At 48.7% G+C, this 27601-nt stretch overlaps 2 protein-coding genes across 2 annotated transcripts; one reads left to right on the top strand and one right to left on the bottom strand.

Annotated features, from left to right (window-relative positions):
- Positions 1-370: 370 nt before the first annotated feature.
- On the bottom strand, positions 371-18843 carry DHX38 (DEAH-box helicase 38). The gene is made up of 27 exons (XM_079799882.1): positions 18592-18843; positions 15826-16167; positions 15327-15511; positions 14641-14742; positions 13739-13886; positions 13465-13583; positions 13228-13304; positions 12583-12738; positions 11894-12055; positions 11472-11579; positions 11030-11142; positions 9184-9321; positions 8664-8850; positions 8335-8520; positions 7821-7961; positions 7352-7462; positions 7154-7270; positions 6849-6956; positions 6435-6547; positions 5500-5708; positions 5236-5390; positions 4390-4545; positions 4161-4295; positions 3843-3968; positions 3269-3364; positions 1975-2096; positions 371-845 (listed from the first exon to the last, which is right to left on the bottom strand). Exons 2-27 carry the CDS (start codon positions 16146-16148, stop codon positions 761-763), a joined length of 3678 nt encoding a protein of 1225 aa, XP_079656008.1. The 5' UTR covers positions 16149-16167; positions 18592-18843; the 3' UTR covers positions 371-760.
- TXNL4B (thioredoxin like 4B) lies at positions 17901-27506 on the top strand. Its single transcript, XM_079799885.1, has 5 exons — positions 17901-18457; positions 19153-19264; positions 21499-21665; positions 23296-23447; positions 25035-27506. Exons 3-5 carry the CDS (start codon positions 21534-21536, stop codon positions 25198-25200), a joined length of 450 nt encoding a protein of 149 aa, XP_079656011.1. The 5' UTR covers positions 17901-18457; positions 19153-19264; positions 21499-21533; the 3' UTR covers positions 25201-27506.
- Positions 27507-27601: the final 95 nt, after the last annotated feature.

Genomic DNA, 27601 nt, shown 5'->3' with positions numbered 1-27601 from the left:
TCAATACACAACCCTTACACATGCAAAGAGCAGAAACTTTGGCCAAACCGTTCCCCGCCACATACTCCTTAAGGACAGGCAGAGGATGCCCAGCCACTGACCTCCTCCACTTCCCGCCGCCCACCAGCCTTAGGCCAGCTTGGCACTCGCAGAGCTGGGTGCTGGTGGCGCAGGCCACGCTCCCTGTCAGCTGTGTCCCACTCTCCCAACCCCTCCTCTAAGAAGCCCTGTCTGGAGAAGAGAAACAAGAAGAGTTACGGTTCTAGCAGGATCCATTCAAGTCAAGTCAGGTTGGGGTCCTGCCCATCTTCTCTTCATCATGTGATTTAGGGTGGCAAGGGAAAAGGGAACAGTCAGAAATGCAGTAACATTTTACAAAGAATAAATTTATTTCCAAATCCTGAATTATAACCAAATTACAATTCCCTCTAGGTCTGTTTTGCGGCTTTACACAAGAATTTTAAAAAACATAGTCAATGGCCAAGTCATTTATACACCAAGCGTCCTGGGGACAGTTTATTTGGACACGACGGGTCCAGCCACCTCTCGCAGCTTCTCGCTGCTCTGCGGCCCAGAGCTGCACTGAGGAACTCCCTCCGCCCTGGCAGAGCCTTGCCCTTGGCAGGAGCTTCCCTTGGGGCCATGATGCACAGATGAAAGCGCACAGATGAAATCACACAGATGAAAGGGTGTAGTCAGCAGGCCCGGGTGCTCCAGCCACTCAATCCCTGGCTCCATCCCCTGCAGGGACAGCCTCAGCTCATAGCCCAAAGCGGGCTGGCGTGCGGCGAGGCGTCATGGGCTCCCCTTGCTCTTTCCGGCCTGGCGTGTAGATCTTTGTAGCCCTGGAGCAGAGAGGGGTTAGGAATCACACTGCTGCTCGCTCCAACCAGGACACACGGCAGGACGGGGAGCCTGAGGCCTTGCTGTTTCTAACCGGTGTGTGAGCAGGCCTCAGGCTGAGGGGCTTCTCCCTGGCACATTGCCATCCCCCAGCCTTCCCCACTTGTGAGTGGGAGCAGCACAGAACACCACCTCGTTCGATACCCATTGAGGAATGTTGTAAGATAGTTACTCAATAACTCCTTTCACACCCCCTAGGTGAGCTGCGGAGGTAGCCTTCCATCCACTCACCAGGCTCCCACTCCAGCTGTGTCTTAGACTCGGCTGGTCTTTGTCCCCATCCCTGGCGGTAATCTCTAGAGCCCTGGGGTTTCCTATGAATTGGAGTGTCTCTGTGATTCACGGCAGGGAGGGCGGGCCTTGGGGGTGGCTCGGACCACATCTAATAGTTTATGCCAATAAGGTGATTTAGGACTGGGGCCACCAGGCCAGAAAAGCCGACCATGTCATAAGAGGGCTGTGCTTTGAGCTCAGCCTCTGGAGAGGGAAGGGGGGCTGAGGCTGAGGAACCACATGGCCGCTGATTCAATCTATGTGCCTATATGTGAACCCCTGAGAAACTGGGCCCGGAGCTCAGGTGAGCTTCCCTATTGGCAATACTCGGTGTGTCCTGTCACACACCGAGTGCCGGGAGGTTGAAGCAGCCCTGAGGACAATGGGAGCTTTGCAGCTGGTGTCTGAAGCGAGGGTAATCTTGCAAAACACTGTGCCCTTCCTGTGAAGGCTGACTTAACACCAGCACCAGCACAGGCGCACAGGCCCAGGCGCTGCTCCCCGCACCAGTGCTTTCCAAACCCAGCTTGTCAGCAAAGCTGTGAGACCTACCCTGCTGCTCCAACCCACCTCTGGCCCCAAAAGAACATGACAAACAAGGATCAGCACCACCCCTATGTCAGGAACTCCTCCATGTCTCCACACAAGACCACTATCAACTTCCGTCCCCAACTCACCTCTACACATTCAACTTTCCTTCAATTGTGACCCTGCATCAGGACCTAGTCGGTCCATCCAGCTGGTCCTTAGAACTTCCCGGGGGCTCCCTCCCAGCCAGGGTCCCAAGTCAAAGCTCACTTGACACTGCCCAGGGGGCTGCGTTTCTCCTGCTCCTGCCGCCGGGCTCGCAGCTGCTCCTCAGCCAGCGCCATCTCCTCCTCCATGGCAGAGGCTTCCTCTTTGGCCCGTCGGCGGTTCTCCTAGAGAAGGGAGAGAGGTACTGGGAGCCACGGGACCAGCGGGTAAGAAAGACTTGTCTGTCCCATCTCCCTGCTGCAAGCCAGGTGCTGTGTAGACCACACAGCTCCCAGAGGCGGGGCTCCGTGGCTGCCTCCCTCAGCACCAAGGCCAGACAGAGCCTGCTTCTCTCACTGATTCAAGACAGACACTGGATGATGCAATCCTAACCCTATTCAGTCATGTCTCAGCACTCCACTCAGTAAGTACTTATATTTTCTTATGACGTTCATGATGTGCTAGGAAGCACAGGAAACAGGGAAGACATTACCTCTGGCTGAAACACTCAGACATACGGAAGATATGTGCAGGCCCAGTGTGGGCAGGACCACACTGAGAAGGGAAAGCAAAAGCCCCACAGCATTCTGCAACCCTAAGTAATGGATCGAGGTGGTGGCCATCGATGACACTAAGACCGTGTGGAGATGGAGTAAGAGTCAGGAGTTAGAATGGAGGGGTCAGGTGGAACCTCCGGGCGAGCTCAGCAGCATCGTAAGGGGGAGCACCAGGCTGACAGGACTAAACAAGTGCACAGCACCACGTGCATTTGTGCACCCTTGCTGACCAGCTGACCCTGAGTCTAATCAAGGCTTTAGATTAATTACTAGTTCACAGAAAGTACATGGCATAGAGGCACTCATTCAACACCTTAAAGAACCCATCAGCCCAATACAGAATATGGAACATTCTACAAGATTAATGACCTGGTTTCTCCAATAAATCAATACCATCAAAAAGGTGGGGACAGAGCCTTCTCTAGAATAAAAGACTTATTACATATAACAAGTTTCAATGTTTGGATTCTAATTCAAGCAAATTAATTATAAAAATCTTTGAGATAAAAGAGGAAATCTGAATAAGGACTAGAGACTTAGGTGACACTTAAGACTTAAATGATTAATGCTGTTGAGTGGTACTGGCATGGGAGTTACATTTTAATTTTTAAAAGTCCTTTTAGAGATACAAAGTTCAGGTACTTATGGATGAAAAAACATGTTGTCTGAGATATGCTTTAAAATCTTCCAGGAAAAAGTAAAGAGGGGGGATCAGACGGTGATGTGTCTTCAATACCAGGCTGAGGGGAAATGGATGCCAGAGGCAAACAGAACCTTCCCGGAAAGCACAGGAACCTTACCTGCCGAGACTTTCCTGCCTGTTTCACGCTGTAGAACATGGGGCCCAGCTCCGCCAGCCACTCTCCGTCCACGGCAGTCACGCACTGCATGTACTCCTGCAGGCAGAGGGCCACACAGTGGTGATCACAGAGGGCCGAGGCTTCCGGCTGTCCCTCCCAGGCTGGCTCCACAATAGGAGCTATGTGGGGAGGGCCCTAACGCCCAGCCCTCTGAGGCTGCCATAGGCAAGGAAAAGCCTCAGACACGTGAATGTTAACCCCTTCTCCCACCAAAATGTCTCCATGCTTAAGAATACGCTGCCTAGTATCCAAGAGAAAAGGCCCAGACCCTCAAAAAACCATTCTAATGACGACACCACAGGGGTTGCTTGTCCACAGCCAAGACCACCGTAACTTAGAGGTTAACTCTGTGCAAGTTTCCCCAAACCCTCACCTGAAAACCACCCTCAACTCCCCTCAAAGCAAGGCATGTGGTCTCAAGCCTCCCAAGGTCAAAGCTCATCCCAGAAGGCAGTGAAGGGGCCTGGCCTAGCCAGGTGGGCCTATGTCATGCAAGCCGCCTCGGAAAACTCACCTTGGTGGTCATGACCAACTCGTGATACACTATGTAGTCTGGGGTGTAGCCCATTCCAAAGAGGGAGCTGGTGGGGTGCAAGTGGCAGGGCATCCCTGTCCGGATATTCACGTACTCCCCAATTCCCTAGTAAGAGACACAATAGGTGACCACATCAGGAAGACGCTGCTCATTTGGGCAGCTCACCTGTCCCTTAAATAAGACCTCGACACAGGCTTGTGGGGAGGCCCAGATCTGCAGGATTGCACAGTGAGAAGAGAAGCCCTTTCCTAGGCACAAATATCAGGCCAGAAAGGGGCCAAGCTCCAACAGGCTCACCTTGAGCTTGGCTGCCTGGTGGAAATAGGCAGCACAGATGCACTTCCTGACGATGTCCCAGTCGGTGCCACAGGAGGCCAGACTCATCCTCTGCTGCACCATGATGTCCTTGAGCTGAGCCCGCACCTCCCGGACCTAGAGCAGGACACAGGGAGGCACGGATGAAGCCCCCTTCCCAAGCCTTCCACCCCTCAACCCAACATCCCGCTTCTCTGGGTCAGTGCCGCACCTTCCGCATGGCCTTGGCATGGATGAAATGATCGTTACACCAGATGGTAGAGTAATTATTGTTCTTCCACTGAAGGTAAACATTCAGGTAGGTCAAATGGTCACTCTCAGGGACAGCAAACTTCTCCCGGATTTGATCACTCTCCTCCTCTCGGCCCTAGGAAGGAAAAGGGGACCTCTGAGCACAGGGGAGTCCAGGTCCACTAAGAGGCTGGAGTTTCTCACACACACACACAACTTCACACACATCCATATAGTGCTCTAACAGTATGAGAAAGATAAGGTGATTTACAAGATTCATCCTTATGGTGAGAGTTTAGGTACAACCCATTCTAGAAGACAAAAAATGCTCTTGCAAATTTTCAAACCATCCTTTCCCCTCACCTTGACCCCAACCTGCTTAACTGAAAACAGCAAAATCATTATTTAGAAACCATGACTCATATCCCTGCATTCTATTTTTTTCAATATTTTTTAATGCTCATCCAAGGGTATGTTTATTGATTTTAGAGAAAGAGGGTGTGTGTGTGTGTGACAGAGAGAGAGAGAGAGAGAGAGAGAGAGAGAGAGAGAGAGAGAGAGAGAGAGAGAGAAACATCGACTGGTTGCCTCCTATATATGCCCGGACAGGTAACAAACCCACAACCTAGGTATGTGCCCTGACAAGGAATCAAAACCACTCCTTTTGGTGTATGGAATGATGCTCCAACTAACTGAGCCACCCAGCCAGGGCTCCATTCCATTTTAATAACAGAGAGAGAAACTACTGCCCTCTCTAATCCTTCTCGAGCCCATAACTCCCCTGAGGCTTCTGGGAAGAAAAAAGAGCCAGCCACTATCTCCGCACCTTGGGCCTGTAGAAGATGGCTGGGACCGAGAGCATGGAGACAATGAGCAGGATCTCAGAGCTGCAGCCCATGTCACAGGACACAATGAGCATCTTGGACAGGGCTGGGTCCAGCGGGAACTCCACCATCAGCCGCCCAGTTGAGGTCAGACCACCTAGGAGAGAGGAGCAAATCCAGATGTTCAATGAACAGTCAGGTGCAGAGGCAAAGAACCCAGGCACCAACACCCAGGAGGCCCTGCCCGGCTCCCGGGGCCACAGCACCTGTGTTGTCCAGGGCTCCAAGGATCCAGAGCTGATACATGGAGTTGAGCATGTTGTCCTCCGGGGGCGGGTCCATGAAGTGGAACTGCAGCAGGTCCTGCACCCCCAGGGACTTGAGCAGCAACACCACGTTGGCCAGGTTGGTCCTCTGGATCTCGGGCACCGTGGTGGTCAGGAGCTCATTCTTGTAGGCGCTCTGGGTGTAGAGCCTGCCAAGGAGAAGACCGAGTGCCACTGCACCCACCAGCACACTGGGCACTGAGCCCTCCAGCACGCCGGGCTGCCTACGCTGTAGTGACGCTCCCTCAGCTTCCACTGTATGCGCACCCCGAACAGCCAGGACAGAGGAGGCCACAGGTAGGAGAATTCCTCATTTCCTCCCCGCCTCTCCCCACTTTCTCTCTGAATTGTGAATTTCCACCTATTCAAAACTTAGTCTTGCCAGCTTACTCTTCTGCTAGAGGGTCCTATATGCTTGTTTCATTTCTGGAACCAAAGAGCCTGGAACTAGAATTATCACTGGGTTTTATTTTCTTCATACTTTTCTGTATTTCCCGAATTTCTATAGTGAATACATTATTTCTGAAAATTAGGACCAAAAAAAGAATAGTTGGAGATGTAAAAAAGAACCAATGATATGTGTAATTTGCTCAGATTTATCCTCTAAGGGAAAACATGCTGTAATTATTGGTCTTCTACGGCAAGCACATTCAACATAGGTCTGCCTAAAACCCAAAACTGCTTAGACCTCAGAGCTGCCTGGAAAGCTACTTCTTCCACTCAGCATCAAATGATGAGAGGACCAACAAGTGGCAGCCCCACCATCAGTCCCCAACCTCTGCTGGATCACAGTCCAATCCCGCCACCCCAGCCCTGGCCCCACACGCAGCAATCCCAGCGCCGCCCCGGAAAGCAGGCTGGCACAGGGTTCCTACCTGAAACACTGACCTGGGCCCGTCCTGCCAGCTCGCCCCGACCTCTGGTTGGCGTTGGCCTGGCTGATGGGGTAGATCTGCAGAGCATCCATGCCAATCCTGGGGTTGAAGACCTAGGAGGAGCAGCAAAGAGCTGATTAAGGTCAGAATGAGGGGGGAAAGGAAAAGGGAAGCAGCCTTGAGACAAAGACCTCCCTGGTTGTTACACACTGCAGAGCAGTGTCTCAGCAACACAGGCAGGATTAAAGAGTCAAGCACAGAGCAAGTTCAGAATTCAATAAACGTTAGTCTCTTAAACCAACACCACCTTCATGTGATTCCCTCATTGGAGAGCGGAGGACCCAGAGCCTGCTTCCCACCCCGACCAGGCTTTGGGTGAGGGCCCCGGGCCCCGGCGCCTGTGTCTTCTCTTACCTTTAATTTGCAATAACCCGAATCAATAACGAACATGATGCCGTCGACAGTCAAAGATGTCTCAGCAATGTTGGTGGCAACGATACACTTCCGAACACCATCTGGAGCCTACCGCCGGGCAAGGAGGTACAGGGAGGGAACGCTGTAGACCTTCAGGTAGCAAAGACCCCCCCCGAACCCAAGGAAGCAGCATGTCCCACCCCTGCCAGAAAAGTAACTCGTGCTCTCTCTTGCCCTCCTTTGTGCGAACCCAGGAGAACCCAAAGGTGAGGGCCCAGGACAGACAGAGGTTCTTGCTGCCGCACCTTCTGGAAGATTTTGGCCTGGAGGTCGGAAGGCAGCTGGGAGTAGATGGGCAGCACGGCCAAGGCGGGTGCATTCTCCAGTTCTTCCAGATGTTCCACAATCTGGTCTGAGGTCACCTGAGGTCACAGCAACCATGAGACACTGTATGTGCACACACAGGATACACCCGTCCATCACGGTCACGACAAGGCACGTACCTCTATGTCTTCCTGGCCAGGCATGAAGATGAGGATGTCCCCAGGGGCCCCTGACAGGTGCACCTGCAAGGACTGCTTCACTGCGGCCTCCACGTAATCCTCCTGCGGGGTCTGCAACACCAGCCAGGGACAGCGTCAGAGGAAAGTGTCGAGGGAAATGCAGGCCAGGCACCTCTCTGGGAACCAGTGGCCCAGGCACTAGTCTAGGGCTAGAGACGGCAGACTTTCAGGGTTGCCACACCTGCAGATGAGCTTGACTAACCCCAGGGGCCCCACACTTCCGCTCCAAAGAAACAATAAAACAAAACATACCCAAAGCACAGTCCTTTGGCTCTGAGCCCTGGAACTGCAGGCTGCCCCACGCGCCTCACGGTACCCACAACACCTTTCCCAACTCCGTATCCTATCCTGCGCCCTCCAACTTCTCATCAGAGCTCAGGGTCAGTTCAAAATAAGGAGGCCTCAGTACCTTGCTGAAGAGGATGTCAACAGGGAAGGTACGGCCAGGGATGTGGAAGATGGGAACATTCCCAAAAAAGGCAGCAAATTTCTCTGCATCCATAGTGGCCGATGTGACAATGAGCTTCAGGTCAGAGCGCCGAGCCACCACCTAAGAGAAGAGGTCAGTCAGAGGCTTCCCCACAGGTTTGGGACCTTGGCTTCCATCCTCCAGTCTCATCAACGAACATTATTCCCAAATGAAACAGAGCCGAAGCTGATGAATGGGCACATAGATGCATAACAATCCTAAAGACCGAACCCATGGAGCCACAGCCAAGAAAACATGAGCCACTCAGCTGAGCAAGGACAGAATAAACTCCAACAGCAGGTCTGAACGCAGCAACCAAGGGCCTTGGGACATTCTGGCCTGAGAGACCCCCCAGCTTCCCCAGGCTCGACCCCAGCCCACCGAAGCGCCCGGGTCACTACCTGCTGACAGTGTGCTGGTCAAAGCCCCGTGGACGCAACCCCGCAGCCCTCACCTCCCGGAGGAGCCCGAAGAGCACATCAGTGTTGAGGGAGCGCTCGTGCGCCTCATCCATGATGATGGCGCTGTAGTGATCCAGGTCTGCTTCCCGGAGGGACTCTCGGAGCAGGATCCCGTCAGTCATGTATTTGATCAAGGTGTTTTCTGAAGTACAATCTTCAAAGCGGATGGCATAGCCCACCTGGAGGTCAGAGAGAGAGGGCTCAGAAGCTCTGGTACAGCTCACCATTGTCACACCCCGTGCTGGGTCCAGGCCATAGCAGATCAGCTCAAATAGACGGGAACTACCGGGTAATGTCTACAGCTCCGCCCTCGCCCACTCACCTCCTCACCAAGGTTTCCGCCCATCTCTTCACTGACTCTCTTGGCCACCGACATGGCCGCCACACGCCGGGGCTGGGTGCATCCAATCATCCCGTAGTCCGTGTAACCATCTTCATGCAAGTACTGTGTCAGCTGAGTGGTCTTACCACTCCCCGTCTCCCCAACCACAATCACAATGCTGTTATCTCTATGAGGGAGAGGAGGCAAAGGGCAAATCAGCAGGAGTGGAGGACCACATCCAAGCCTCCCAGAAGATGCTGCCACCTCCTGTCCTGCTTCTGGCTAGCCAGGAAGCATGCCTGCTTAGAGAGGAGGATTTCCCTGGGAAAACAGATGCCCCCTGAAAGGTCTAAAAGATGGTGAGGTTTAAACAAGCGAACAATAGCAAAACAATGCCATCTTGCTTGCTTTCTCTTCTCCATCAGATGTAACGCCCAAAAGGAAAAGAACTACCAAGTAAACACAGGAGCCGAAGGAGACACCAATTCAGGGCTGGAATTCCCAGGCCCCGGGCAGTTACCTGATAATAGTGAGCAGTTCCTGCTGCACAGCGAAGATGGGCAGGTACTGCCTCTGCTCCAGAATTGACTTCTTTTTGGCGAATTCACTGCTGGCCTCGCTCTTTTTCTTCATGTGATCTGCAAACTTCTGTTCTGTCCTGAGAACATACGACAGCCTAAGCACCCTGCACGATTTCCCACATTTTCCTTCCTCATCAGGTTACTGCCCTTCTTCCTACGCCCAAGAACGAGGACTGCTTCAACAAGACCTAATAAACCTTCAAGACACTGGAGCAGCCAGGGGGTCTGAGATGCGCTCGCCTCCTCCAGCCTAAAGGAGCAGAGCTGCTGTGTGAGACTCCATCATCCACAACACACCCAACGCCCCGGTCAAACAGCTAAATGGCTCAGAGGAGTTACAGATTGGCAGGTGGGCAAATCCTCTGCTCTAAAAATGAGTTCAGCCAGAAGAGGAGTTGAAATGACAAGTCGTTGCCTTACACAGAGCACCTGGGGCAAGTTCAGCACAACCCCTAAGGGGCTAAAGGAGGAGTCATGGCTGCAGAGGCCAGACCAAGGTCAGACCTCCGACCTCCTCTCGACCGGATGGCGCAGTCTGTAAGGCTTCGTTTCCAAAGAATTGTGAGAACAGTCGACCTGATATTTACCTACTGCTCCTAAAAGCACTCAAATATCTGACACCTGTGCACATCCCAAGACTCAAAAGCACTATGTAGTTTTCCCAAGACGACACAGCAAAAGGACACCCGCCCAGTGCTACGTGAGTCCACACAATCTTCCCCCACCGCCTCCCCAGACGTTTCCTTTGTCACACCTACCCACACGCTGAAAAGCTTCCTACTTCTAATTCCCAGTCGCTCCTGGTCAGCTAACAATTAACCTTCAAGGGATTAAATTTTCTAGAAACTAACAAGGGCTGGTCAATAGTATCAACTTCTTGCCCTGCCTGGTGTGGCTCAGTTGGAGTAACATCTCATACACTGAAAGGTTTCATGTCCAATCCCTGGTCAGGGCACATACAAAGGTTGCGTACAGGAGGCAACCGATCGATGTTTCTCTCTCTTTCTCCCTTCCTCTAAAATCAATTTAAAAAAATAGTACCGACTTCTCATTTAGGACACTTCTCACAAGGGTACAGAGAATTATTAATTCAGATGACAATTCCACAGGGCTTCAGAGCGTTCAAAGGACGGGCTTCACAAGAGACATGTGAGTCCAGCCCCCTCCCCAATGTGGGAATCCTAATAAGCACTTACCCAACATTGCCTTGGATACCTCTGTGAACAGGGAAGTCACTACCTGATAAGATAACCCTTTCTATTTTTGAACCTCTGTTAAAAATAGTTCTTCCTTATGTCGAACTGAAATCTAAGGGGCCAAAGCCCACTTTCTCCCACCAAGCACCTGAGAGGCACTTTAGCAGAGTGGCTAAGAGTGCGCTCTTAAGCTGGACTGTCTGGGTCTGGTCCTCCCTCTACCATTTATCAGCTGGGTGACCTCGAACAAGTTACTTAACCTCCCTGGGCCTCATTATCCTCACACGAAATAGGAGTAACAGCACCTATCCTATGGAATTGTGGTGCGAATTCAGTGAGCAAGTAACTGAGGCACTTAACGCTGCCTGGCACAGAGGAAGCTCCTGCAGTAGTAGCAGCAATAGGAATAATATCTAGGGAGAGTTGAAGATGGTAGAAAAGAAAGACCAGGAGGAAGGGTCCAGAAGAAACCAGAAGACTCAAAGTGACATCACTTTCTGATTCACGAGCCCGAATCCTATCAGTTCCAATGCAAGTGCCCTTGAGGGCCCGTCTTTGGAGACAGCCCACTGCTGGCCGAGACTCCTACCTGTAGTCCACTTTACCATCTTCTGTTAGCGCTTTATCTGGTTCTTCCTCTTTTTTGACACCCATTATATCTCCCAGTTTGGTTCCAGCCAGTTCCCAGTGTTTGTGTTGAGCCTGAAAAAGACACGAAAAGTACACCTGTACCATCCTGCGGTAAGACTGTGTTCAGGGAAACCAATCCCATGGTCCAGGCTTCATCCAGCAGCAGGTGGTAAATCCCCACAAGGCATTCCATCTTCAGCCTTAGGCTCCCAAAGCACCCGGCCCAGTGGTTGTCCCAGCAAAGGTCCTGGTGGAGGGACTAAATGCCCTCTGCCAAGGACTGGTTCTTGCTCCGTGAGGGTCCTTTAACTTCCAAAAGGAACACTACCTATGAGCTCTAATATGACTTTAAAAAGGAAAGAACATGCAGACTCCCCAGCCCCAGAAGACAAGAAGCCAACCTTCTTGCGTTCCTTTTGCTCCCTGTGCTTCCGCACTGTTTGACTGCCTTTTCGAGCAATGATGGCCAGGTCGGAAGTGGCATCCTTGACGGGAATCACAGGCTCTGGCTGCAGGAAGTTGAGGGGAAGAGAAATTCCCACTGATCATCAATCTCAACAAGAAGGTCCATTTCCCAACAGCCCCAGTAAATGAAAGGGGTGGCTACCCTACTGTGATGGGGGCATATTTTCCCCTTTCCTTCCTTCCTTCCTTCCTTCCTTCCTTCCTTCCTTCCTTCCTTCCTTCCTTCCTTTCCCTTTTCCTTCCTTCCTTCCTTCCTTCCTTCCTTCCTTCCTTCCTTCCTTCCTTCCTTCCTTCCCACTTGCACTTCCACTTCCGGTCTTTCTGAGCTTTCTTGCCTCAGGCCACAGAGGAACCTCACCTGCTTGGTGAAGACGATGCGCCCGTCCAGGAAGGGCGGCACCAGGTTGTGCACCATCAGATGCACCTTGGCTGCGCTATCCTCTTCGAAGTCCTCATCCACCTCCAGCCGGTGGACCACCCCGCTGGTGAGCATGCGGTTGGTCTCCCAGCGTTCGTTATCCTGTAAGAACACAGCGGGAGGCCACACTCAGAATGAAACCAAAGGTGGCTCTGAAAGGTCACCAGGCAAGTGCATGCAAGACGTCCTGACAGAGGGCCCTGGGGGCCGCGCCATGTCACAGGCCTCTCTATCCTGCAGCTCCTCAGACAGAAGAGTCGCTGATCCCAAGTCACCTGCAGGCCTTTTTCCAAGAAGCGGCACTTTCTATCTCAGCCAGAACCTCTACCTGGACACACAAATGGTGACTGTCCCCAGCCCCATTCAGAGACTCAAAGAACACAGACCACAGAGCCAAGCCCCACCCTACCAGTTCCCATCAACAGCACCCCTCAAGGAAGTACTGCAAAGAGAGAAGTTTTAAGTTGGGTTTTTGTAAGCTACTGTAAAGTCCCACACACTCCCCTCCTCCACCTCTAGAGAGTTACAGCTGCTCCTGGCACTTCGGCTGTGGGGACACTAGCTGTGCTGCCCCCACGTGCCCCCACTCGAGCCGAACCTGCCCCCGCCGCGGTGGGCAGCAGCATCACCTCATTGATCTGTCTCCGCTGAGCCGAAATGCGCTTCTGCTTCTGTTTATGCAGGTGCTGCTCCCGCCGCCTCACGTAGTCCTCGGAGGAGTAGGCCAGGGGGTTGTGGAACTCATCATACCCCTCATCCATCATGTACCAGTCCCGGTCGGCTTGCTGCAGGGCAGGAGACAAAGCACGGGAACAGGAAACATCACGTTTATGCACAGGACACGGCCAGAAGGGGAGGAAGTTCGGTGAGAAGTCGCTGGTGCGGTGGAGCAGCCCTGTGAGAGGTGCAGGAGGTCACCCCACTCTGAGATGAGCCTCTCCAGGAGACTACAGTGACCGACTACGTATGTAAGACTTCCCACGGCAGTTCATCGTGTCAGCACTTCTCAGATTCACCACTTGGTGGCACCAACACATAACTAGAGAAGTCGGTGGTTCCTGCCTCAGGTGAGACGTTTCATTGGGAGCCTGCGCCTCTGGAGAGATTCCAGAGCTTTGGGACTGAACAAGGCTCCGCTTCCCTGAGACTGCCATCAAAGTCCAATTCCACTAGAGTGTCACTCGTGGCCCCTGTGCTCTGACACATCCTGTCACCCATTCCCGATGGATGGTCAGCATCCCTCACTCAGTCCCTCAAAGATAAAAAGTTTTTACCCTCTGGTCATCCTCCCATTGCTGCCGCTCCTCTTCTGTGTCAAATGAAATCCCTTCTTCTCCATCCTCACGTCTCGCTGAAGGAGAACACGCAGCGGGTGAGACCACACAACCCCAGCTTATCCCCAGTGGCCACCAACAGATCTGCAAGGTGCACAGCACCCGAGGCACAGCTTTGCTCAGCCTGACCAGGGGGAGTGACCCTGCCTCCTACCGCCCACTCCCACACGGCCTTACCTCGGCCCCTGGACAGACGCGGGGTGGACCCCAGGTGTCTTCTGTCATCAGCCCACTCATTGTACTTGTAGGATGGGGTTGGCAATGGTGTGTCGTCCGAGTACTTGCTCCTCACAGACCTGGGAACAGTATAGCCAGCATCACTAAGCAGTCACTAGGCTGAGACATGTCCCTGAGCTGCCACCTGGTCTCCCAGCCCAGAGCCCTTGGCCCTCATCCCATCCACCCACACCACCCACCGAGGGAAACTAGGCTGCTCTGCCCAGAACATCACCTGTCCCGATCTCTACTGGACGGCCGGTGGCTCCGTTCAGAATCCCGATAGGAGGGTGTTGGCGAGGGCGATTCCCACTGGGAGCGCCTTGAGGAGCCATAGCCACTGTCCTCTTCCTCCCAGGTAGACCTTGACGGGGTGGCTGCGTCTGGGGCACAAGAGACACATCCATAGGAAAAATCTAAATTAACCAGGACATGGCTCTAGAACTATTAGCTCAAAGTCAACTTCCCAGATTTATTTTACTATTTATAAACTTTGTACCTATTTGTAATGGATAAGATGGTTCTGACAGTTTTTAAAGATATCTGCGTTTTGCCCTGGCTGGTTTGGCTCTGTGGATAGAGCATCAGCCTGTGGACTGAAGGGTCCCAGGTTCAATTCTGGTCAAGGGCACATGCCCGGGTTGCGGGCTCAATCCCCAGTGGGGGGCGTGCAGAAGGCAGCCAATCAATGATTCTCTCTCATCATTGATGTTTCTCTCTCTCTCTCCCTCTCCCTTCCTCTCTGAAATCAATAAAAATACTTTAAAAAAAAGATATCCGTGTCTTAACAGTTCAGTTTTCATCTGTGTTTGTAACAAACATTTCAAGGAATTTCCTATTTGTCTCTGCAAACATAACCCTTTAAATGTAATTATTTTAATGGCTCCTTCTTCTGCTCTCCAGCTCCTATTCTTTCCTGCCACATGGAAAAGTGGCCATTCAGTAAGCCGACCCTCACCTTAAAGGAGCATACCCATCTGCCTTCCCACCCAACTCAGAACCAAAGAGTCCTAGAAGTTCATGATGGAATCAGGAATTCCCTCTCTGCCCACAGCAGTCCCACTGAGGAGAGTCGCTCACCCTGCCCTTTATACGCCTGACCCCTCACAAACCACCACCAGCAACGGCTCAGTCTACCTTTAGGTCGGTGTCTCGGGCTCTCTGGTTCGTTTCTCCGGCTGCGCTCTGACCCTCCATCCCGTTCTGATCTGCTGCTGTGCCTGCTTCTATCCCGCTCATCTGCCAAGAGTCACACACAGAGCTTAGAAAACATGTGTCCCATCCAAACTTCCACCGTCGTCACCCTCAGGAAAGGACAGGCCTTCCCACCCACTCACAGGCACAACCTGCACTGCTCTACTACGATCCATGGGCTCCTGACACTCACATACCCCCTTCTTTCAAGGGGAAAAACAGTTACTGGCTAGAAAGTTTCAAACTCACAGTAACAGTTACTTCCTGTAAGAATTCAGAAAAGGACAGTTACAAGTCTATAGTGAGTAGCTGCTTAATAGTTACAAGTCTATAAGCTATTAAACAATACTGAGCAAAGCCAGCACTGGACCATGTCTAGCTTTACTCCACAGCACTGTCCTTCCTCTATCATTAGCACTATTGTCAACTCTACAGAGCAGCTATGCTGCAAGTAACAGTTCTTAAACTGCCTGCTATTCCCAATCACAACAGGGTCAAAACCAATCAGAATGACATGCAAATAGGGCTCCTTACTTTAATGGGCATTATAAAAACTCCGGCAACAGGAGAGATGCTGGCATGTTCATTCAAATACTTAATGGGCTATGGGACTATGCTGGGCAGTCTACCTCTGTCTCTCTTGCGGTCACCATCTCGGTCCCGTGATCTCTCCTTCCGATCCTTTTCTTCTTTGGATGAGGCATAGACACCATGTTCCCGGCGCTCCCGCTCTCTCTGCCGACTACGTTCCCAAAACTCTTCGCTCACACCACCGGGATGGGATGGAGTCTCTACCCGAGCAGAGCGATAATGTCTGAAACAGGGAGGGCAACAGGTAAGGAGAAAAGCCTTGCCCACCTCTGGCTGTGCCCAACGAGTGACCTGTCCTTTACCCCCTGGTACTGCAGGCTTCCACACGGCAACAACCCAAAGCATTTCTCACCACCACCATCCACTCGCTGGTCTCCTTTAAATGTTCCCCACAAATCTGAAGAACGTACCAGTTCCTACCTATCCTCAATATTATAAAAATAAAATAAATCCAAGAAACTGAGAGATAAATGTGGGGCATTATTTTCTGGCCTCCATTTTCATTGTCTATGGGTCAACCCATCCTAAAGCCTTTACCTGTCTTTCCGGCTACCTCGACCAGACTGGTCACTGCCGTCCTCCTCACCATCCCTCTGGTCATCCTTGCTCTCTTCCCAGTCCTTGTAGGAAGACACTTTGGATTTCTTCTTGTCCTCCCCATCGTCCTTCTCCTCTCGCTCCCTCCGTTTCAGGGAAGCCAACAAGTCCAGTCCCAGCAATGAAGGGCGGGGAGCAGGGGCCTTAAAGACATGCTGCTCACTGGCTGCACTTTTGGTCTTGCAAATAAGACCGCCAACCTGAGAGTCCCCATCAGTGCCTTCCAATCTGTGGATCGAGGTGTCTTCACTGGTGTCCTCCATGATAGGCTCTGGGATTTCCCTGGAAGGAAACAAACCATTTGGCAAAGGACATGAGAGGGGGAAAGGCTTAGCTCTGCTGTATCCTAAGGTAACTGTAGTCGTAGGTATATTTAAGACCAGGATTTCTTAAGTACCTTTTGCTAAGATCCTTCCATCAGGTCATTGACAATCTCAAAAGATCACCCTACTCCCGCCTCAATACACATAAGAAATATACACACATTCACCCCAAATACCAGGATCCAAGACAGCACCCTCGGGCCTCATGATGGCACACTTATTATAATGAGTGTCACACTTATGATGACATCTATAAAGGGAGGATCGGGGATTTGAAGTCAGAAACTCAATTAGATATGAAGTCAGAAACCTCAGTTGGAATCCAGGCTCCTGATTATTTTCTACCTGTATGAGTGTAAGCAAATAACTTAATCTTTGGTTAGGCATAATTTCTACATCTATATAATGGAAATACTTTTTGCTCTAATCCAAGGACTTCTTGTGAAAATCAAACGAGAGAGAACATGGGAAAGCTTTCTGTAACTATAAAGAGTTACATAAATGTAACTGTTACATTGTATTCTTTGCTGTGCTATGCTGGGTCCCTTGCCATTTTTTTACATGAGTTCTTCTACCTCTCCCTCCCTTTAAACTCACAGAGACTGCAGAGACATTGGGGTACAAGGCTACCATCTATGTGATCCATACTTTACTGGCTTTTTTTGGACCAGTTGTATATAGAACTCAAAATCTGTTTTAAAATAATCTATGTTCACCAAAAACATTGATGAGAAAATGGGTGTTTCTGAAGAGTATTTATTTAGGTGGCTATAAGATTTCCTGGTACTCCACTTGTAATAAATTCCTCTTTACCTCCCATTATACACCATCCACTTGTGAACATACACCAGTTCTGAGCGCTTAGATAATTCCCCCCATTCCAAGTCAGTGAAGCAAAGGAAGTGTCAAGGAGCAGTGTACCACCTGAATCCAGAATGGTTTACACAGCTCTAATTAACGTGCACAGCCCTATAGAGGAATAGAGTCAAACAGACTAGACACATAATATGGACACAGAAACAAGAGCTACGTTTTGAAAAATGTCATCAGGGCCCTGGCCAGTTTCCTCAGTGGTTAGAGCATCGGCCAGCCAACTGAAGGATCATGGATTTGATTCCTGATCAAGGGTCAAGGGCCAAGGGCACATATCTGGGTTGTAGGTTGTCTCACCACAGTCAGGGCATGTGCAGGAGACAACCAATCGATATGTCTCACATTAATGTTTCTCTCTTCCTCCCTCCCTCCCTCCCTCCCTCCTACCTTCCATTCTCCCACCCTTCCACTTTCTGAAAATCAATGGGAAAAAAATATCCTCAGATAAGGATTAACAAAAAAGGGAAAGAAAGGAAGGAAGGTAGGTAGGTAGGAAGGAAGGGAGGGAGGGAGGGAGGGAGGGAGGGAGGGAGGGAGGGAGGGAGGGAAGAAAAATGTCATCAGGTAGAAGAGAGAAGGAAAAGCTGCATATTGATGACATCTGGATATACCCGTGAGAAAATCTAAACAAGAAGGTAGAGCCGCACAGGCTCTGCTCAGAAGTAGACTAAACTAGAAAATATACCCCTAGAATCGCTTCTCGGCCTTTTGGCTAAGATCAAGTGAAAATATACCCCTAGAATGCCATTCTATGCAGGAGAAAGAGCCTTGACTTGTCTGTCTTGCTGATGCTGTACTCAATGCCTAGCAACATAAACGTTTGGTGAATAAATGGATTAATGAATTTAAACTGATTAAAGGAGAACAGAAAGTGAACCATTTGGAGAGACAGCAAGAGAAGATACCAGCAGCACTAGACAAGGTGTCTGACAGCAAACCTTAATTAGCTGCTGGGATGAATAAATAAGGAGTTAAGGGGCTGGATTCTGGAGAAGGATTAATGACAAAGCGGCTACATGGGGTACGAGAGAAAAAAAATGGAAAAAAGAAACTGGATTTACTCATTGAACAATTATTCGTTCAGTACCTTCCCTGAGCCAATCGCTGTTCTGGGAAACAGGGACTGAGCAGAGAACAACCCAGACAAAAACCCCCGCCCTCTTGGGGGTAACATTCTAGCAGAGGAGATCGCCTAGAGATACAATGTGACAGAGCAGAGGAAGACACGGGGCTCAGACGTCCGTGTGGGAGTGGGCTAATGCGGAGGCCCAAGGAAGGGTGACCCCGGGAAGCAGTCCTGGCCGCAGAGGCCGCCCCAGACCTGAGCAGAACAAAGAGAAAAGCCCGGCCAGGCAGGACCCGCGCGCATCCCTGGGGTAAGACAAGCTGAGTGGCAGGGACCCCCAGACTTTCCCAGCCCGGGCCCGACCTGAGCGAAGGACAGACACCCGCCGCCCGGAGCCGCCATGATTGGCGAAGGGCAGGTCCGGAAGGAAGAAGGGACACTCACCTCACCAAGCCCGACTCTCGGGAGGTTCTGTCCCTGATTCCGGGGCGCCGGCGCCACCACCCCTCGCTCAGATCGCCTTAGAGAACCAAAACCAGCACCTTGAAAGCCGCCATTATTGTCCCATAATGCCTTGTGCGGCCCCTTCTATCCGTCCAGAGAGACCATAGAGAGCGACCCGGAAAATGCCGGTTCCTGGCTCCCAGCCCGGGACATAACGCGACCAGGCCCTCCAGATTAGAGTGCCCTCCTCTGGGACGCGGATCAGAGACACTTCCGAGTCCCGCGGCGACCAACCACACCGGCCGGAGAGGCGAGGCCCCGCCTCTGGCCTGGGCGGGTGGGAGGGAACAGGAAAGAGGCCGGGCATGTTTAGTAAGGGCGGAAGTGACTCCACGGCTTCCGGTCCGAGCCGCTCAAGTAGACGGCGGCTAGAATAACCGGTTTATTGGGCTACGCTGGTGCATCTAGTGCGCCTGTGCGTTTTCCTCTTCCGTTTCCGTCCCCTGAAGTGGACCGCCCAGGGTTGCTAGGCAACAGCCCCCCCCGGTTGCTTTGCCTTAGGGTCCCTGAGCGCTTCCGGCAGAAGAAAGATGCCGCCCGTGTCCTGACCGGGGAAAAGAGGCCGGGTGGCCGACAGTCCTGCAGTTGGAGGGAGGAAACTTGTACAAATAAAGTAAGTGTCGCCTTCCCTACCACAGACATCATTCAGCGTTACTTAGTGACCCTTGAACTACTCGGGTTGGAGCCCGCGGCTTGAACCTGTGTTTTTCAGGAGTGAACTGTATTTTCCACACCCGGTGGGGAATCCGGGTACTCGGGAGGGGGGGGAGTGGGGGCGCGACTTAAATTATACGCGAATGTTCGACTGCGCGGGCCGGAGGCGCCCCACCTCCGGCAGCGCCCCGGGGTCAGCTGTGTGGCTATTTTGAAAGGCGCGCACTCCATTTAAATAAAACTCACCTGTCTGTTCACGCGCAGCGAGAGCCACTGACGGTGTTTGGGGATACTGCTTCCCAGTTACTTTTGTTTGTAAATTTGTATTATAGTTAGGTTGTGTACCTAGACTGTAGAATGTGGTATCACACTGTTCTGTAACTTCTTATCGTGAGAACTTTACAGTACCTGAAAAGTTCATCTCTAACACAGCACTTAGTGAATTTTAACAGTACATTGCAGAACTGGACTATTTTATTTCACCAATCCCCTATTAAATTGCCATTTAAGCTAATGCCAGTGGTTGTTACCACTGTAAATGGGATGAACATCCTTTGTGTGTAAATCTTTGTGCACATGTCTAATTATTTCCTAAGAGCTAATTCTCAGAACTGGAATTGTTGCTCAGAGAGTATTTCAGCTTTCTTTCAAGAAGCTTTTGCCTCTCTACGTTCCAGCGGGGACTGTGAATGCCTGCCCTTCATTCACACTCTTTCCATTTTTGTTTAATCTTTGCCAATTTAATGGCTTTTTTAAATACATCTTTTAATTTGCTCACTATAGTATATGTATTGTCCATTTGTACTTCTTTTGTGACTTCTCTTTTGGTATCCTTTGCTGTGGACGTTTTCTTAGGTATTGTCTCAGTTTCTCTCTCCTTCCAACATCTATCCATTCTCCACCCACCCCCCCCCCCTTGACTGCTTTGCCCTCCCCTCACTTCCTCCTCTTTATCGGTAACATACAGGAGTTGCTGTTTGTTTAAATTCTAGTGGTGAGACAGATTCATCTTCTCTTTGACGTTCCCTTTCATCAGTCATTTGTTCTACCACTCACATTTGATGAAGCCCCTCCTGGAAATTAGCTTCCCTATTTATAACAATTTCATTTCCTATATGAATTTTTATTAATTCATATCTTAAAATGTGGCTTGTCTCACACACATACACACACAGGGAAAGAAATCCTCCCTTTTCATAGCATTAACCAACTTTGGAACTGAATTTAAAATATCAAGTATATCAGTGGATCTCATGGATAAATGCAGAAATAAAGCTCCTTGATCAAAGAGTTTCTTGATCATAAAAATAGGAACTTATTATATGTAGTAGAAGGAACACTAGAGTACAGATTTGGTGGCCTGGCTTCCAGTCCTAATTTTTGTAGCTAGAAGTGTAACTCTAAGCAAACTAGTATGTAAAATAAGGGGGTTGGATTAGGCAGAGGAAAGCAGTAGCTGAATCCCCTAACTGCAGGCTGACCTCCTTGACACAGCTGCCTTCTCCACTCAGCCACCTCCACCACACAGTTCTGGTCACTACTCCCTTCCATGACTCCTCCAGGTGTAGGGGTGGGAACAGCACCCTGCTGTTACTCACCCCAGAGTATACACTGTGCCCTATTCTTTTCCTATATCCTGCCTTAATGGAAGTCCCCCAATTACCAAATTTGAGGATGTCATCTTTTTTTCCACATGCAACACTGACTGGTAGAAAAGGCTAATTAGGGGGTAAAAGAAGGAGGAAGCAGGAATGCACATTTGTATTTTCTAGTGAATGCATAATAAAACTCTGGAAGATACATGAGAAACTAATGAAAGTAGTTACCTGGTGTGGGGAGAAATGGGGCAGCGGGGACTAGGCCAGTTGAGGGGAGACAGAGAGAGGGAGACCTTTCACACTAGACCTTTCTATATTGTCGCTTTTTAAGCTGGTGGACTTACTTGTCACTTTGTGCATTGGTTGTGTTCCTTTTACTTTTTTGATCCTGTGTTTTGATACTGTGTTCCTCTGGGGGAAAAACATGCATACAGTGTGTCCCCAGAAAATGTAACACTGTAATAGTGTTACACTGTAACAGCTGTAAGTGTGTGTACATTTTGGGGGCCTATATTACCTACTCTAAAAATTAATTTTTTAAAAAATGAGGACTCATGCCCTTAATCTTCCTTTAAACATTGCAACTTTATTTCAGGACTGACAGTGAGGGATTAATTGGGTTATTTCAAGATGAGCTTTCTGTTGCCCAAGCTGACTAGCAAAAAGGAAGTCGACCAGGCAATAAAGAGCACTGCAGAGAAGGTGCTGGTTCTCAGGTTTGGCAGAGACGAGGATCCTGTCTGTCTGCAACTAGATGATATTGTAAGTAAATATTTAAAGTAAATTGGGTTTTTTTAAATCTATACATTCTTACTTCAACATCTGCAAAGTGCATGCAGGAACGTAGGCAGGGTCTGGGATATAGCTGTTCAGTTGTTCATATGCTTTCACTAAGAGCTGAACCCCTAAACCTGTGATTGTGCCGAATCTGTGCCAGATGTTCTTCCCCACTAGCAGCTGTCCAAGCTCCACTTCACCAACAAGGCAGTGAAAGGCCAGAAATATTATGAACAAGCTTCTGTGAACATTATCTCACAACACTGGTTTCATTACGACTACTGTTCCCAAGGGGAGAAAAGAATGCCAGAGAGGTCCAGTGACTTCCCACAGGCACAGAACCACTAAACTGCAGAGCTGGGATTTGAACTTTGTTTTCTCTGCCTGCAAATCTGCTTCACTAGTGTGCTGCTCCCGTGTGCGCCCGATGATGATCTCTGACTTCACGACCCGTCTTCACACTCTGGTGAATAGGAAGGGCAGTTTGGGACAGAGTAGGTTTATTTTTGTGTCTGTTTATTATGGAGAGAGACTTACTCCAGAACTAAGACCTCTATTCTATTGCTGATGTCACTGTTATGTCACTATTATGTTTATTATGGAGAGAGACCTACGCCACTATTTCTATTGCTGACATCACTATATGGATGGAATGTAAGAATCCTCATTATCACAATTAAATATGAGTATGTGATGTGTTACTATGGGGTAAGGACCAGAGGATTATACCTCAGCTGTAGGAAGGAAGGACTACCACTAGAGGTCAAGAGCACAGACTCTGAAGCCAAGCTGCTTCAGTTCAAATCCACACCTGACTGCCTCCTAGCTGTGTGTCCAGGGGCAAATTACCTCCCTCTGCCTCGGTTTCCTCACCTATGAAATGGGGACTGTTACAGTGCATACCTCATAGGAATGTTGTAGGATTAAATGAGTTAAAAGTGGAAAGCAGTTAGGATAGCACATAATAGTGCCATGTAAGTGTTTGGTTTTTTTTATATATAACTATCATTTATGTAGAGATTATAAGGAAAAACATTTGGGGTAATTTCGATGTCTATAGTACATATTTATGAGTTGTTTTGTTTTTGCTTTAAGTGAGCATGGATTTTATAAATCCATAAAAAGTTCATAACAACTTTACAATCAGCCGAGGCCGGTTTGGCTCAGTGGATGGAGCGTCGGCCTGCGGACTGAGGGGTCCCGGGTTCGATTCCTGTCAGGGGCATGTACCTTGGTTGCGGGCACATCCCCAGTAGGGGGTGTGCAGGAGGCAGCTGATCGATGTTTCTCTCTCATCGATGTTTCTAACTCTCTATCCCTTTCCCTTCCTCTCTGTAGAGGAATCAATAAAATATATTTAAAAATATTTTTTAAAAAAAACTTTACAATCAAAAGTAGAACAAAAATGAAGGAATATAGTCACACAATTTATCCAGGGCCCACTGAGCAACAGTGACTCAGACTGAATGATAAAGTTACACTGTGTCTAATGTGGAACTCAAACAGGCTAGATTCTTGGCCCAGGAATTTTTTCAAACAGAATATTCTATTAAAACATTTTGTAGAAGAAACATTGGTTTCATGTTGCAACCTATATCTCTCTCCTCATTTGCAGCTTTCTAAGACCTCTTCTGACTTGAGTAAAATGGCTGCTATATATCTGGTGGATGTGGACCAAACTCCAGTTTATACACACTATTTTGACATCAGTTATATTCCATCTACTGTGTTTTTCTTCAATGGGCAGCATATGAAAGTGGATTATGGGTAAGTTAGGCTGACATGAAGCTGTTAGTCTAAAAGTTTCCTTTTTAGCAGTTTCGGTACCTTACCTATTTGCATGCAGTGGTGGCTAGGTGAGTCTTTTATTGATACTGTCTCCTCAACAGATACTCTCTCTAATATTTTTATGTGCAACTTGGTGCAAAATGAGTATTCTGGTATGATTGACACATTTTAATTTCCTACTTAAGTATGAAAGAATAATATAGTCTGTGAAGCACTAATCATCCTTCAGCCTAGAAAATATCGAACCATTTTCTTACAAGTTCCCTAGGGATTTCATTTAAAACAAAATATGTCATTCTTAAACTTTTGGGAGAGAGAGTTTGCATTTATAAAAGAAGTACTCCTTTCAGCAAACTAAGACATGCTCCTCTCTTGCCAAGTTTCCTGTCTTCTGCCAGGAAAGAAGTTATTCTTTTGTTGAAGTTATTCTTCAGCAAAGCCTGTGAAGTATAAATAACATGAAATCTTCTGTAATGCCTTCTACTCTGCCCAATCAGCATCCCAGTATTTAATATTTACTTTGAAAATATCCATAATTTTTATTTTTTCTTAATGTGGTTGAGATATCCTCTTGTCTAGATCTGTGTACCTGCTTTGTCATTATCAGTTTGAAAGTGTGTAAAATGTTATGTGTTTTAAGTGTTCTAAAGGTATTTATTCTTCTAGAATATGGTTCATTTAAGTATTAATTTGCTGTAATCTTTTCAGAAGGCGATTCATGACATAACATACCAAACACCTTACAAGTGTGTAAAAATTTTAATCCAGCAATTGCATTTCCAGGAATTTATTTGAAGGAAAGTAATTCTAAAAGTGGGCAAAATTGGCTCCATGGATAATTATTTCATCATTGTTTAGGAAGCAAAATACTTAGAACTTAGATGTCCACAAAGGGATACTAGATATCAATTTACTCTGATGTTGTAGATGCATGGTTAACTTTGAAAGAAACATATGTTAGTTCTTAAAAACCACATTGCAAAATACAATGTGTGATATAATTCCCATTACTGTGGAAAAATGCACATAGAGACACATATACATACGTATGATTGAAGGGATATATACCAAAATGTGGCAACTTATTTTGTCTTAAAAAATGTCTGCAATGAACATACTTGATGTTCGAAATAGTGAAGAAGAAAAAAGGAAGAAGGAAAGAAAAATATTAATGCCACTACTCAGAAATAGAAGTGACTGGAACTTGGAGATCATGACTAGGGCTTTGCACAGTGCCTAGCCAAACACAACAACAATGAAACAGACTATGCCCACACCAATACTCAGGGAATTCTACTTGAGAATGAGTTGAGAAATGATTGAAATACATTTTGAGCAGAAGCTTTTCATATGATAGAGCTTACATGCTATCCCATGCCCACAGCACTGGTTTTAGTCCTATATCAAATAGGCCCTGTAATTGCAAGTGGAAAAGTCATTGTTGGGCCTTACGTCTAAAGTCTCCCTTACAAGAAGAGCTACTATTCGTTTTGTTTCTCCTGAAGGTCTTCAGCAAGTAAATATTCAAAGTTCTGAGCAAGGTTGTTTCTCTTCTGTGCTATCTAGGTCTCCAGATCACACTAAATTTGTGGGAAGTTTCAAAACCAAACAAGACTTCGTAGATTTGATTGAAGTAATTTATCGAGGAGCAATGAGGGGAAAACTTATTGTCCAAAGTCCAATTGATCCCAAGAATATTCCCAAATATGACCTTCTCTATCAAGACATTTAGCACATTAACTACCGTCAAAGCCGAAGAGAAAGGCCCATCTCGAACCGATACCCGAAGGCAGCTGTGCTGTTTTCTGGAGTCCTTCGGAAAGGTCTCAGCGTCCCAGCGGAGAGAGGTTGGACTTGTATAGAAAATACTGGCCTGCGTGGAAGACCCCGCGGGGACTGTGATGACCTGGGAAGCCTAAGTGTTTATTCCCCGCAAACCTCAGAGCAGTCAACTGTGATCAGTTTCCCTGCATGATTTGTTTGACTTTTCTTTATACTGTGCTTTTCTCTATCTCTTAACATAATACAGAATTTTCCTAAACATTGGCTAGTACAATTTGATTTAACTATATTTAATTGACACACAAGTAAAATGAAAGAATATGAGGTAAGGACTCAAATATGAGGTAAAGAGCAAAAATACTTATTTTCTACTCTCTATGTACATACACACACCTCTTTCTCACCCTCAACCTTGCCCATTCCTCCACTCACATATTTCTATTACTCATGCTCTCTGATCTCCAGTCCTAATTATCCCAGTTTCTCTTGGAATGAATAATTCTCTACTGATAGCAGACAAGTTTGTTTTATTTTGGAGCCTTCCTGGTTCGCACTTTGAAAACAGTGTCCTGGTTTGCAAATTTACTAGCTTTTGTGCTATTAAATTGCCCAGGAAGTGAGACTTGAACCTTTACCATCCAGCACCCAATTTGAGCTAAAGAATTAACTACCCTTAGTAAGTAGGAACAGAGCTCTCCCAGAGGTCAGAGTTCAACCTCTTCCTGAGACAAAACTGCTTCAAGGGCTCATGACTAGAAAGAGATAGATAATCAGAATTGTTAGAAAGCGTAGGGGCTGCTTTTCCCACTTGGAAGAAACCTACCCTACCATCAACAGGAGTCACTGCGTTGTTGTCGTATTCAGCTGGTTAATACTCATAAAGGAAGAGAGCAAAAGGGAAGCCAGACATTGGAAGCATGGTCATCTGGGCAGCTTCACGCTCCCCAGGGAACCACCAGTCCATTCCCTGCAGATCACAGGGGGAAAGAAAAGGGGAGGTGGACAAACAAAGGGGGAGATGGGCGCCTGTGCAGTGACGTAGGGGAGGTGCTTATCAGTCAGTCTGGCCTGGGGAACAATGGATTGGCTAGGAGGGTGGAGCCACCGCAAGTGCTCGAAATCTTGGAAGGTTAAAATCCCCAAAGAGTTCCTTCCCTCTTGCTCTTGCTTGCTTGCTCTCTTGCTCCATGACCCACGCTTGCCCGTGGCTGTTCTCTCTCCATTGCCATGTGGCGTTCAGCAGCTGTGTGGCCCCTGGCTATGCAGACTTCACACACAGTGGACTACAGCTAGGAGCACAAGCTAAGCAAGCCAGATGCTGGCCTGGACTTGACTATGGAGCAGAAACTATGGTCAGTGGCCTTAATTCTGGCCTTGCTGAAGGCAAGATTGGACTTCCATGGCGAGACGGACAGAGCTGGGACCTTGGAGGAGAACCCCCTTAATTTTACATTATCAGTACAGCTTTCCATGAAACCTCATCCTCCCAGGGGGCCTCGGGAAGTTTTTTCCTCACAGCACCGCAAGAACTCCACTTCCACCGGTAACAAATGCAAGCCATCTGAGTTTTCTCTTTCACAAAGAAATGCTCTTCAGGGCCTCCCAGAAGAAAGATTCCAGAACCCTTTCAGACAGGAAGCTCTTTTTCTAACTGAACTCTTTTCTGCTGTAAACCTTTAGTACATCGCCCAGCCGGCGTGGCTCAGTGGTTGAACGTCGACTAGGAGGTCACAGTTTGATTCCTGGTCAGGACAAATAACCAGGTTTGGGCCTGATCCCCAGTGCAGGCGGGCATGTAGGAGGCAGCCGATAAATCATTCTCTCTCATCATTGATGTTTCTGCCTCTCCCTTCGCCTCTGAAATCAATAAAAATATATATATTTTTTTTTTTTAAAGGATGCAGCAAGGAGTTCAGGGTTTGTATTCAGACAGACCTAGATTCAAGGTTCGGCCTCACTACTTAATAGCTGCGTAACCTTAAGCAAATCGCTTAACTCCTCAGAGTCTCTGTTCCTTGTCTGTAAAACAAGGGTAATGATGACCTATCTGAGAGCTGCCTCAGTAGACACTCAGTCAGTGAGTGTGACCCGGCAGTGGTACAGTTTGTACCACCAGAGGGCTATCCAGTTGGCCTGCAGTGTTTTCTGACACACTCCCAGTACGCGCTGTGCCACTGGGCTGCTGCTGTACCATAAAGGAGAGGATAAAAAGGTCTAAGCCCCCTTCCAACCCCCCCCCAAAAAAAAAAAAACAAATGAGTGAAAAGAAAGCTCTTTATTGTTTGACTTAGGCATGCAGGGCTGGAGCCCATCGGTTTCACACCAGGTTTTGTCCCTCCACCCCCATCCAG

This window comes from Cnephaeus nilssonii, assembly GCF_951640355.1.
Source record: "Cnephaeus nilssonii genome assembly, chromosome: 20".
NCBI classification, from domain to species: domain Eukaryota; kingdom Metazoa; phylum Chordata; class Mammalia; order Chiroptera; family Vespertilionidae; genus Cnephaeus; species Cnephaeus nilssonii.
This window is presented reverse-complemented; position numbering and strand designations above follow the sequence as displayed.